At 40.2% G+C, this 12,623-nt stretch overlaps 1 protein-coding gene across 1 annotated transcript; it reads left to right on the forward strand.

The window, feature by feature from the left end:
* The first annotated feature begins 1,986 nt into the window (after positions 1-1,986).
* On the forward strand, positions 1,987-7,912 carry RPL19 (ribosomal protein L19). The gene is made up of 6 exons (XM_044447122.1): positions 1,987-2,067; positions 4,510-4,616; positions 4,944-5,066; positions 5,248-5,368; positions 6,641-6,751; positions 7,731-7,912. The coding sequence occupies exons 1-6, from the start codon at positions 2,063-2,065 to the stop codon at positions 7,852-7,854; spliced, it is 591 nt and encodes a 196-aa protein (XP_044303057.1). The 5' UTR covers positions 1,987-2,062; the 3' UTR covers positions 7,855-7,912.
* Positions 7,913-12,623: the final 4,711 nt, after the last annotated feature.

Genomic DNA, 12,623 nt, shown 5'->3' on the forward strand with positions numbered 1-12,623 from the left:
CTTGCTGGCTATGGCTGTGGCATATAAATGTAATAATATAATAAATAAAACGTATGAATGGTCTGATCATTGATCAGTATTTAAAAGCAGAAGAGACTCAAATGCTGCAAACAGCCCTACACCTTCCTACTTGTCGCCAAGTGGGAAGCATTCTTTTAGATAGATCTAGTCCACAAGAGTACCATTAGGAAAACAGAAGGAAAAGAGAACAGTAAAAGCAAGTAGCAAGGTAGGTTACAATATACATCTGTGCCGTCAGTGTGATGTAGTGGTTAGAGTGCTAGACTGGGACTCAGGATATCTAGGTTCAGTCTCCACTCAGCCATGAAGCTCGCTGGGTGACTCTGAGTCAGTCTCTGACGTTCAGCCTGAACCACCTCAGATGGTTGTTTTAAGGATAAAACAGAGGAGTGTTATGTGAGCTGCTTCAGGCTACCTGCAGAAAAAAGTGGAATATAAATATAATATATACTATGCACATAAGCTTTTTTTCTCCTTAGGAATGCAATTTTAAGCTTATTTCTCTGAAAATGTTTGTTGGCCTCTGAAAAACACACATTAAAGATTAGCCTGTAACTACTTACATTCATCTGTAACCTTAAAACTTGTCTCCCCCATCATCTTTTCCAAGGAATTCAGCATGACATATGGTCCCCCACCCATTTTATCCTGCCAGTAGCCCTTGTATGCCGAAGCAGTGTATTCTGAGAGACTTATTACATGCACTCATAATGTCACCATCCCACAACCCACCAGATCCCCTCCCCGCCAGTCAACAACTGCAACTACCCCAGTGGAAACATTCAAGTTCTCACATGACACAGTTCTTACTGCAACAGGCCACATACTGCGCAAGCGCTGTTTTTAAAGACAAGTTCGGACTTGTGCGTGCACGGTAGCAAGCCAATTTAACCAAAGACTTCTAAATGTAGAGTCACACAACGGGGCGTGACTTGCGAGTTCATCTTAGACACCATTTTTGTTTCTGTTCTCAGTGAAACTCGTCTTCATAAAACGTTAGAGAAACGTAGCATTTTAATATCGTACCACCGAGCAGCAGCGTTGCCCACTTCATCCTAACCAAGAACAGCAGTAAAGTGAAGGTTTTCTGTTCCTTCAATTCAGGTCCAATCTTTTTCATTTTAAGTAGACTTTTGAAAGCACAATGCGTTACCGTGCATGTCGATTAAGAACTAAGCTTTTGCGAACAAGTGAGTTCTGAAATTGCTTGAAGAGGATTTGAAGGCATAATTTAAATAGATTAACCTTTACTGCGATCTGGGGTGCTTTATATTTGGTAATTTTGGGTGGAAATCTAAACCAGTCCCAGATCTCTCTGTAGTATCAACTGTAAACTACATGCAGGATATTCCAACCAAGAATACGGGATGGTGGACCGTATTGGTGCTGATAATTGCAGGGCTATATGATTTTTTTAGCGTTACAATTTTAAAACATTTTCCCAAGCAAATTAAAACATGAATCATAAAGAGGCTTAGTTACAGCTAATTTGTTTTAGCTGGGGTGAGGAACAGACAGAAGTTTACAATCACAGCTATGTTAAATCTTGGATTTCTCCATTGATTTCTGTCGGGGGAAAGCGGTCTCACAAAACTGCAAAACTTTTATTTATTTAACTGTACGAATTACACAGCAAGACCGTAAGAACATTATACGCACACTTCTGCACTTCTGGACATGCGCAAAGCCTGCAATACGTTTTAGACCCAGGCGTAGATCTTCCGGAAAAACCTGACACGTGACGACACGACCTGAAATATGCGCAGGCGCAATGACGTTTCGGAACATACCAATCTTAGCTCTTTGGGGAAGATATATTTCATTTAAAATGATTGTTTGGTATGCCGTGCCATGTGTTATTTCCATAAATTCTTTAATGTGAGGGGGATTTTTCAGTTCTAGTGGAAATGAAAGGTGAGCTGATGAAGATAGAACTTGATAGCGCTGGGATCCGAGTGGTACAGCTCAAATACGCGTTGGTTAGCGGCCCGCCCCTTCCTGCCTGCCTTTCTTTCTTTCCAGTGCCGTCGGCGCTGCCGCCATGAGGTGAGGAGGTGGCTGGGGAGCTCTTGAGTCTTCAGGACGGGTTGTTATTATATGTAAAAGTAAACAGATACCTGAAAGCAGTCACTGAGGGATGGGTGGGAAAGAAAAGCACTTCGAGGAGAGGCGCCATTCATTCGAGGAGAGGCGGGAGAGATCTAAGCGAGACGCGGCCTAGTGGCGCTTGAAGCGGGAGGCAAGGCCTGAAGAGGGGAAAGGGGCGGGGAGGGTCGATGGGGGAGAAGCCAAGGCGGTTTTTGCGAAGGGGCTCCCGTAAAACGGAGAAACTAAAGGGTTGTGCGTGGTTGGGGTTCTTCATGGAAAGGCTTGAAGACGCGGGGTGATTGCCGTGAGGAACCCGGGAGGGGAAGCAGTTTCAGCGGGTTTTGTAAGCGGAAAACACTTAAAAGGGATTCATTTCGTATAAAACTTAACTGTTCGCCTCATCATCCTAGCGTTTAAGTATTTAAACTGCTGTTTTCCTCCTCACATCCCGTTTGCGGTCTAAACCTTCCCCAGCCTGTTACCCTGCAGATATTTTGTGCTTTAATTCTAGCTCAGCCTTAAAATGCTAGCTTTGCATTTTAGATCCTGGTGTAGAGGAGCCTTTCTTAAAACTTGAGCATTTCGAGGCAGGGCTAGAAAAACTGCTTCCAGCTAGTGTTGCCAGTATTACTTAAATGGGTAATGGTCTTATTATGTATAAAACATCTTCCTATTTTCCTTACCCTTGTCAATCAGAAGATTTGACAAGACTGGCTGCTTTACACATTCATGTAGAAGTCTTGAGTACAGCAGGGCTTACTTCCGGTTAAGGAGGTGTGGAATTTGTAAGCAAGATAGGTTTATCATTTAAAAAACATCTGTGTGAGTTGCTGGTGTAAGTCAAACCTTTTCCTCAAAGTTTTGCACATTCTTTGAATAATGTATATAACTTTCATATGGGTAAACAGCTAGCTAGTTTGGTATATTGAGGAGTGTCAAACCAGTGCCATCTCAGTGCTCTGTTTAAGCCCATGTTCTCACAGATGGGCTGGCTTGTTTCTTGCTTCTGGTAGGGGGTGCATGTTAGGAAATTTGCATTTCAGCAAAGAGTCTTACCCCAATTTTTTATTGACATGATACTTTCTCTACATACGAAGGAGCGTTCGACATGAAATCCTCCACTAGCAATGTAATCGCTTAAAGTAGGCTTCTGTTGCAACCGCAAACAAATTTCAGTGGTCTTTGAAAAGCTTTGATTTGTGATTCAAATGTCACATGTGAAGTTTTCAGGAGCCATAACGCTTCCCTGGGACTGTATTCTGTTTGTGGGAACAGTCTTACTTACAGGATAAGGTCATTAATGTTTTGGTTCATCTTGACAGCAGTTCTGAAAGGTAGGCCCCTGTTCCCATTGTGGAGATAGTGGCTATAAGAGAGAGTACTTAGTAAGTTCATAAAAAAGGTGAAGTTTGAATAACGTGTGTCCTTCACCCCCATCTCTGCCTTATTCATGCACATGTCTGGACTCAAATTGTCCACATAAAAAGTTGTTACAAAGATTGTAAAGGGGGAATCAGTCTGTGTGGAGATAGTAAGAAGTAGCTATCAAAGGAAATGAGAGGTGTGGAAGAGTATATAGCTCCTAGGCTTTTAGCTCTTTTATAAGTTGCTTTGAGGTAGCTTATAAAAATGCTAATGTTTCATTTTGATATTCTGCTATTTATTCAATAGATTTCTTTATCACCCAATAGCTAAAGTTCTCTGGGCAGTTCACAACTAATAAAACCATAAAATACATCACACCATTACACTACAAAAGTTCAAAACTTGGGGACTACAATATAAAATAGGTGGAAATCCCAAAATTTAAGAGCAATGCAAAGAATTAAAATATGGTAATGGATTTTACATGTCTGAAATTGAAAAACAAATGCCTGGGAACATAAGAGTTGAAGCCCATGGGTCCAAGGCCAAGGAAGTTCATAAGTGCCATGAAGAACACAATGTACTAGATGAGTCTGCGAAGCTCATTCCACACCTAGGCTGCTATACTTTAGTGATACGCTGTTGATGAAATATGAATTTACTGCATGGTATCTGGAGGCTGTGTCCACACTTCCTGAAGCTGTGTATGTGACTGAAAAGTGAAGGCTGGTTGATGGGAGTACCAGGAAGGAGTAAAAACCTGCACTGCAAAGGACACCCCTTAACCAAGCATGTAGTAATTTATCAGAAGATTATTGGGATAGAGTAAATCCTTATTTGCAGGTGTGAAAAAGATTAATCTCAAAAGTAACTGCCCACTGGTCTTCACAGGTCCTAAACAATGTGGTTTAGCATGTTACCTTATGTTCTTGTATAGTTTTTATTATTTAGGTATACCAAATTTAGGTACATCAGGTTAGTTTCATTGTTCCTTGATGAGTTACTGAAACAGTATACAATATTTTGCTTCCTCAGTATGCTAAGGCTCCAGAAGAGGCTGGCCTCCAGCGTCCTGCGCTGTGGCAAGAAGAAGGTCTGGTTGGATCCCAATGAGACCAATGAAATTGCAAATGCTAACTCTCGTAAGTGCATCAGTTTCAACATCGCAGAGTCTCATTCTGTAATTTTGTTAGGTACAGCTTCCTTGCCTGAACTCTTGTCCCTCTAAAAGGCACCTAAAGAATTGACAGTTTTCAAACACTTTGCTTAAAGACAAAGCAAATATCAAATGCACAAATATATACCCTGTTTTCATTTTCTTTGGACTTTCCAGCATTGTGCTTGTTTGTTTGGAACTGAGATTGCAGATTAGAATGTAACTATAGTTGTGCATGTTCTTGTGAAAACCATACTTGCAGATTTATTAGAAGAGTTTATCATCACTAATAATCATTTTTCCTGCCTTATAGGTCAGCAGATCAGGAAACTGATCAAAGATGGCCTCATTATCCGCAAACCAGTGACTGTTCACTCACGAGCTCGATGCCGGAAAAACACATTGGCTCGTCGTAAGGGCAGGCACATGGGCATCGGTAAATATTGCCATTTTACATACTTTGAATGTCTCAGTTTTAGATAAGCCTCCTGCAGGAGTGACTCCAGGATATTGAATGATCTGAGTTCTGTTTGAGGTTTTGGAGAACAGCAAATTTCTTTGAGCTTAAAAGGAAAGTAGATTTGTACTATTCAAGATCTTCATCCTTTTCTTTTCAGGTAAGAGAAAAGGTACAGCCAATGCTCGTATGCCTGAGAAAGTTACGTGGATGAGAAGGATGAGGATTTTGAGGCGTCTCCTTCGCAGATACAGGGAGTCCAAGAAGATTGATCGCCATATGTAAGTCTGGAAAACAAATGTATACCAGTTAACCCACTAACCTAGAGCATGCTTGGAGTTAACTCCTAAATAATTAGACTAATTCTTTCACAAAGACTCCAGAAGAACATGGATGCATAGTTTTTCCAGTACTGAGAACCAAACAAGGCAAGTTTAGTGAAGGTTTAGAAGCATTGTGCTGGATTCCAGAGTTGAGTTGCATGATATTAAGGCAGCCTGTATCCCATCATCTGTGAAATTGCCACATTGGCTTGAGCTGATGGACTTCTAGTCCAAAATGAAGAGCATCAGGTTGAGGACAACTGCATTTAAAGTGATGTAGGGCTCACATTCTTGATACCAAGATAGGGTTGCTTAGTGTGCAATCCTTTCATTGTTAGATACTCACTGGCTAGCTAGAGGAAAAGCTGGAGTCCCTGATGTGATTTCTCAGAAACTGTCCAAGGTCACAGCAAGAATTTTGTATTGGAGTTCTTCCCTCTAGCTCATGGGTCCTCAAACTACGGCCTGGGGCCAGATCTGGCCTGCCATGCCCATTTTGACCCGCCGCACATGTGCCCAGGTGTGTGCCTGCCGCTGCCCACCTTGCCCTGCACGCAGGAGGCAGCGGTTTGCTTGCACGGAGAAAATTATCTCCAAGTGAGCAAACTGCTGCCTTGTGCACCTGCCTCATGGCGCGTGCTTGCCTTGCCTCGCCTTCCCCTCACCACGCGCGCCTGCCAGCTCCTTGCTGCGCACCTAGCTCCCACTTCAGCACGCACGCACGCGCTGCCCCGCCCCCTCACCGGCCCGCGCGCACCAGTGGCACCACCTTTCCGGCCCGCACCCGGCACCAGCACCTTTCAACTGGCCCCCTGGTCAAAAAGTTTGAGGACCCCTGCTCTAGCTAGTATGTTTCCTTCTGGCCAACTGCAGCTCCAAAGACAGGTGATAATATTTGGAGCAGGCATGGTGGTAGGGAGTGCATTTGGGCTGGGGGAGAAAGAGGCAGTGCCAGTCTACAATGAAACCAGGTAATGTGGCAATTTTTTCTCTCAATGAGAAGAGGGTTAATATTTAGACCACTGAAACAGTTTAAATGCTTTGGAAGTGGGGGAACTTGCTCTTTTCTTTCCAATTGAGCCTGTTACCTAGCATGTTTGGAAGGCCGCAAGCAGCCACATAGGATGTTGCCTTCCATGCATTTGGAGATGTTTTTCTGTAAATTATATTGTTATTGTTCACCACTTGTAGGAGTATGTTCAGTCCTTTCTGTATCTACTACCTTTTTAGGTATCACAGCTTGTACTTGAAGGTGAAAGGTAATGTGTTCAAGAACAAGCGGATCCTGATGGAGCACATCCATAAACTGAAGGCAGACAAGGCTCGCAAGAAGCTTCTGGCGTAAGAATCTTCTCATTGTGTTATCAGACAAGTTATTGGGTCATTTTAAAGTTTGAATAGGTTTTGGGCTTGTCTCCTCTTTGTCTCTTGCTAATGCAAAGAACCACACTTGACATAGCAGTAATGAAATTATTTTTTAAAAAATCAGCCTTATTAAGAAGGTGCTGCAGTCTACAGAACAAAAAGAAAAGGAGAATACTGCAGCCGGTTAAAGTCCCCTGTGTTTCCTAGTCTGTCCCCCAGTCTTTTCTAGAAGAGGAGGTTGTGGGTGTAGACTTTTCCTATAAATCTGGGGGCACGATCCAAAAGAATTTGGTGGTGAGTTACAGTGGGCAGGATGCAGCACTTAATGGAAACTGGAGCACTTAGGCTGTTACATCTCCTGTGTGCCAGTTCACTTAGCAGCATATAGCACAAGCTTCACCAAAGTTTCTCTCTTATATTGTTTTTCATCTGCCCCTGCCATGGAGCTGCACTTGGAGCAATTAGCAGACTAGGTCTGCTGTTTTTCTTGCTAGGCTTTTTGACTTCTGCCTGAATTGGGCAGTCGTATTACGTTGTTGCATCCAGGTTAATTATCTGCAGAAAGTAGAAATTGGTTGTCTAGAATTGGATGGCAACAGTGGGAAAATATCTTCCATGGGGAAATATGGAAGGGTTGCATCGAAATATTCAGGTCAGTCTTTGGAGGAGGGGGGTAAGAATTGTAAACTGCTGCATGGGTGGTGTCTTGCCTTTTTATTTACAGTCTACAATCTAGCTAGAATTTTCCTATATTAGTAGGGGAAAGGGGTTCTTTTTGAAAGGTCCTAGAATTCCCTGCCTCACCACAAATGGATGAAAAGCCTCCTTTTCACTTTTATGGTATAGGTTCCACAAAATTAGAATTGGTTCAGATTTTCCCTACAAAATACATTACCATCAGTACAACTCAGTGAAACTACTTTTCTTATGCCATTCACTTGCCTTTGTTTTTCAGTGACCAGGCTGAAGCCCGCAGGTCCAAGACCAAGGAAGCTCGTAAGCGCCGTGAAGAACGCCTGCAAGCCAAGAAGGAGGAAATCATCAAGACCCTATCCAAGGAGGAAGAAACCAAGAAATAACTTCTGCCTTACAGTGTACATAGATACATTTGGAGCACTAATAAATCTCTTAAGGATATACCCAAGTCTAGTAGTATTTCTTAGGTGTGTGTGGGTGAATGCAAACTAAAATGGAATCTGGTTTCTAATTAAGATAACAGCTTGACCCAAAACTGTACCTTTTAAAAATAAATTTTATTAAGTAAAAACAATACAATTCAATGCAAACATCCATAACAAAAATTTAGAAAAAAATTATAATGCAAATAAATTGTATAATATAAATCAGTCAAACGATTAGTATTTAGTTTGTTTGATACTGAACACAAGTGCACCCCCTCACCAGGACATACGGCTGCGTGATATTTATTCATATTCATATATTCTCTTAACTTCCATGCTTCCCCTCTCAGGACTATTTCCTCCATCCAAAATTGCATTGAATCTTACAAAGGTTTTTAATACCTTTCCCTTTTATTAATACATGTTCAATAAACAACGCACAAATGTCACTAAAATTATTCTTGCTTGTCAACCTTTTTATCAACTGCAACATGGTAATTTACTAATACCTATATTCCAAATTTCCTTATACCATGCACTTAATTAGAAATCCTGTCTTTCCTTCCAGTTCTATGCTATTAACAATCTTAATGGCTGTTAATAAATTTGTTGTCAATTCTTTAATATTCCATTTCTTTTCATGAAGTAATAGTGATAATGCCATTCAAGGGTCTGCTTCAATATCTAAACTTAATATTTCCCTGAAAATCATTTCCTAATATTTTCAGGAACTGCACCTTTAGAGTTCTGTATGTACTGTGGATTGATTTAAATATTTTTCTTAGTCAATTTGTTGCCTTTTGGGTCTTGCATTTACTCCATACTCATTGCTCATTGATTGATAAACTTTGTGACTGTATAGCACCTTTTTGCTACCCAGAAGCTTACTGTAAGTATATCTGGGCATATAATTCACATACCTTTTGCTTACAGGACTTAGAAGAAGGACTTATGAGAGGAATTGCTGAATTTTTAGTTTGGGCTTCTCTATATGTTAGAATGCAGAGCCATATCACTTAACCTGAAGATACAAGTAACCTGAATCTTCAAGAAGCAAGGGTGTAGATAGTTACTGAACTGAACAGTTGTATTCTGATACTAGTAAACGGATGAGCTCACAGCCCGAATATTTAAGTTATGGGATGTCATCTAGTATCCTTTTTAATGCTTAACCTCTAGCCCCCAGTTAGTTTCTTTTACATAGAAAGGAGACTGTTTATATGTAGAGTAGGAGTTTTAAGTTGGATTCTTACATCTTTGTATTACATTCAGATATTTTAACAGATTCAGGCTAAGAGCTTAAACTTTTAAATGTATCCCTGATCTCTGCTATGCATGTGCTTTGTAATGTTGGTATACTGTTACAGTGAATGGTTGATGTACTATTTATTACAAGACCACTTCTATAAAACAACAGTTCTGAGTTGTAACACTGCAGAATACCTCACATCCCAGAATACCTCACATTTTTGCACCTTAAGACAAAGAAAGTACCGTACTGATAAGACCCTGCAGGTGTCCAATAAAACATGTATTTGATTTTTCTTTCATACTGATGTTTTGTCAACATTTGGAATTTCATGAACAAGCCAAAATAACGACAAATTCTCTCTGTAATAAGTTAGGTATTTGATAGCTCTGTTGATACTCACCTTCAAATAATCCTTTGCATATTCTCTTTCAGGGAACCATAGTTCCTCATGGCTCATTTTCTCACATAATTGTACTTGAATGTACCCTATACTCTCCTGTTGGGAGAGTGAAACTAGGGAATGTATATCATAGGGAAATGGATGATCAAACTCGTGGGTGATTTTACTTGGGAATCTGTTAGAAGCTGTTGGATTTCCCCAGAACACAGTTTGGAGACCTTGGAACATAACCAAACCCTGATGTAGAGCAATATATAGCAATTGATGCAGTAGATAACTTACCTGCATATTAATCTTTGCTTAAAAGGAAGCTGTATTGACTTTGTTTAGCTAGATAGAAAACTGCCTGGGCTAACTCTGTACTTCATTAAAGTTTCAAATTCAAAACAAGCATTAAACATGTTAGAACAGGTTTTTTTTAAACTCAAGATGAACTAATGGTTGAATGGTATATATGTGAATAACCTTTAGGCTGAAATGTGAAAATACAGGAAAAAACAGTTTTAATATCGAATATATATAGTCAATTTCTAAATTCTCAGTATGAAGCTGGCTTGCTAACCTTTTCCCGAGAGAAAATTATAAGACCGACCAACCTCCTTTGGGGTTGTTAGGTTAAAGTGGGATAGCACCTATGTATGCTATCCTGGTGTGCTTGGGGGAAAAGCTGTGAGAAAATATTAAAAATGTTGAAGAGACTATGCAACCTTAAAGTGACCTTGGTCAATTCACAAGACAGAAGTGCCTTCATACGGTGTAGGTTTGGTGTTCCAGAAATCGAGCTGCATAGAAAATGTAGTGTGCAATTTACATTTAGGGTTCTGATGCAGCTTCTGAAAATGGGAAAAACATACACTGGATATTTCAGAGGAAGTAAGAAGCTCACTTTCTCGTTAGCAATTCAAATACTTAATACAAAGTAGTGACCAGCAGGAATTATGAATAAGCCAAAGGATCTAACCTGTTTGATAATAAATTTTAATTCTTAGGGATGAGATGACTCAAGAGGCATCCCCCCCACAACTTTTAGGCTTGGATCTAACACAGATAGTTCATCCTCATTCCAACATTAATTTTTGAGCTACTGTGAAACCAAAACAATTTTATTTGGTTCCAGATAAACCAAGTTTGACACAATGATGTGTCAAATTAGAAGAGAGCTTTTCGTACACCCATCTTAGTTGACAGTCTGTTGACCTTCTTTCCCCAAAGTTGAAACTTTACCTGAGGTTATCTGTGTGCCAACAGTAAGTACTGACATAGTCCCAGTTGCCAAATCTTGTTTCTCAACATAATCTCAGCAGACAAAGAAGATAAGACAGTAGCCCCGGTATATGTAGTGTCAAAGGTGCTTTCTAGCCTGCATGTAGGTTTTAGAGAAAGATGAAAGATAAGTTTTCTGGCTACAGGGCTTGAGTTTGAGAAATTAAGTAACCTTGTATCACAGAATTTCATACTTTTAGCACATATTTATCTTTGCATCAAGTTTGTGAGGAAGGTCATTATGAGTTGCCTGCTTTCTGGACTGAGAAACTGAAAATTAATAATAAAAAATCAATTTCCCATCAACTACATCTGATAGTGCATAGATGAGTGTTAATACCAAACACCTGATGCCAGATACAAAAAAGACCAAGATTGCACAACTAAAGCACTGACTCGCTTTAGCCTTTGTGGCCATTATGTGGCCACAATGTCCAGTGTGGTCATTGGCTAGGAACAATAAAAATTGGTGGCAACAGGCCTGGAGAATACAATGTTTGAGAAGGCCAGTCAAGGTCAATGATTTTCATTGGCATTCCCTGTCCCAGGGAAACCTGATATTCCTCAAACTGATAATTTAGAAAGGAACCTTTAATGTGTATCATCTCTTCATGCAAAGCAATGGTGAGGTCTTCTTTTTAATATTAATGCTTTATTTGATGCAATTACAATCCATCCATCCAGAAGAATAAATAAAGTATGCAATTTAATACCTAATCTCAGGAATGCTAAATAAGAGCAACGCATTTCTAGTAAGTACTAGTAGTGGGTTAGATCCTGGCTTACTCATACTTAATGGCAGACAAAGAATTTTTATTTTTAGCTGTTGAACTCTTAAAAGAGCAGAAAGTGCCATAGCCCTGTCTTTAGGAGGGTTTAGCATGTATGTGCTTCCATTGGTGCCCAGGGGCAGCTTCATGAAAAGCTTAGATTTCTCCATGAATTTCTCTGGGTGATTCTCATGTCTCCTTGGAGACACTAAAAATAGCTTCCCAGTGTGGACTAAGACCTCTCTAGACAGTGAAAAGTTTCTCTCTAATGCATGTGATTCTTTATTCTTTTCTCTCCATTTACTTTCTTGCATTTTATCTTTCTCCCTCAGTGTTCTATGATTGCTGACCGTACTCAGTCCTGACTAGGCAGTTTTGGTGCCCACAGACTTTTTGTACTTCTGCAAATATCAGGGTTCCATGTGCCATTTTGGCAACATAAGCAACAGCATTGGGAGAAATGAATTGGAATTAAAATATAAGCCATAGATATGGAGGTTAGTTCCCCCCAACTTAGCTTCTCTGCAGATGTTTCAATCTTATGGCCAGTGGTTAGGAATTATGGGAATTTAATTCTAAAATCTGGAGGGGCTCAGATTAGGGAAGTCTTGTATATATGTAATTGCTTCAGAGTGTTATGATTAACCTATAGTGCAATTTTATTCATATCCACTGAAATATAAGTTCTACTGAACTCAACTGAATTTTCTTCCAGGAAGCTGGGTATACACTACAGCCTTCAAGTGTATGTGGTGTCACTATTGCAGTTCTCCATAGAAAACAGAAGAGGGCAGCAGAAAACCACAGTTTGAATGCTTGTTGACTAAGAAGTCCATAGCTCTTTTTGAGTTGAATAGAAATCTGATTCAAGTGCATTTCCCCTAAGCAATTAAAAGCAAAAAACAAAATAGCATTTATTGAGTGCGTTAGAGTCTTCAAAGCACGGACTGCATCATTCTGTAAGAGAGATGACAGGTTGGACTATACTACAGAGATTTAGTGACAGATTTTATTTTCCTGGGCTCCAAGATCACTGCAGACG

Source organism: Varanus komodoensis, unplaced genomic scaffold (assembly GCF_004798865.1).
Source record: "Varanus komodoensis strain SLA01 unplaced genomic scaffold, ASM479886v1 scaffold50, whole genome shotgun sequence".
In the NCBI taxonomy this organism is placed as follows: Eukaryota; Metazoa; Chordata; class Lepidosauria; order Squamata; family Varanidae; genus Varanus; species Varanus komodoensis.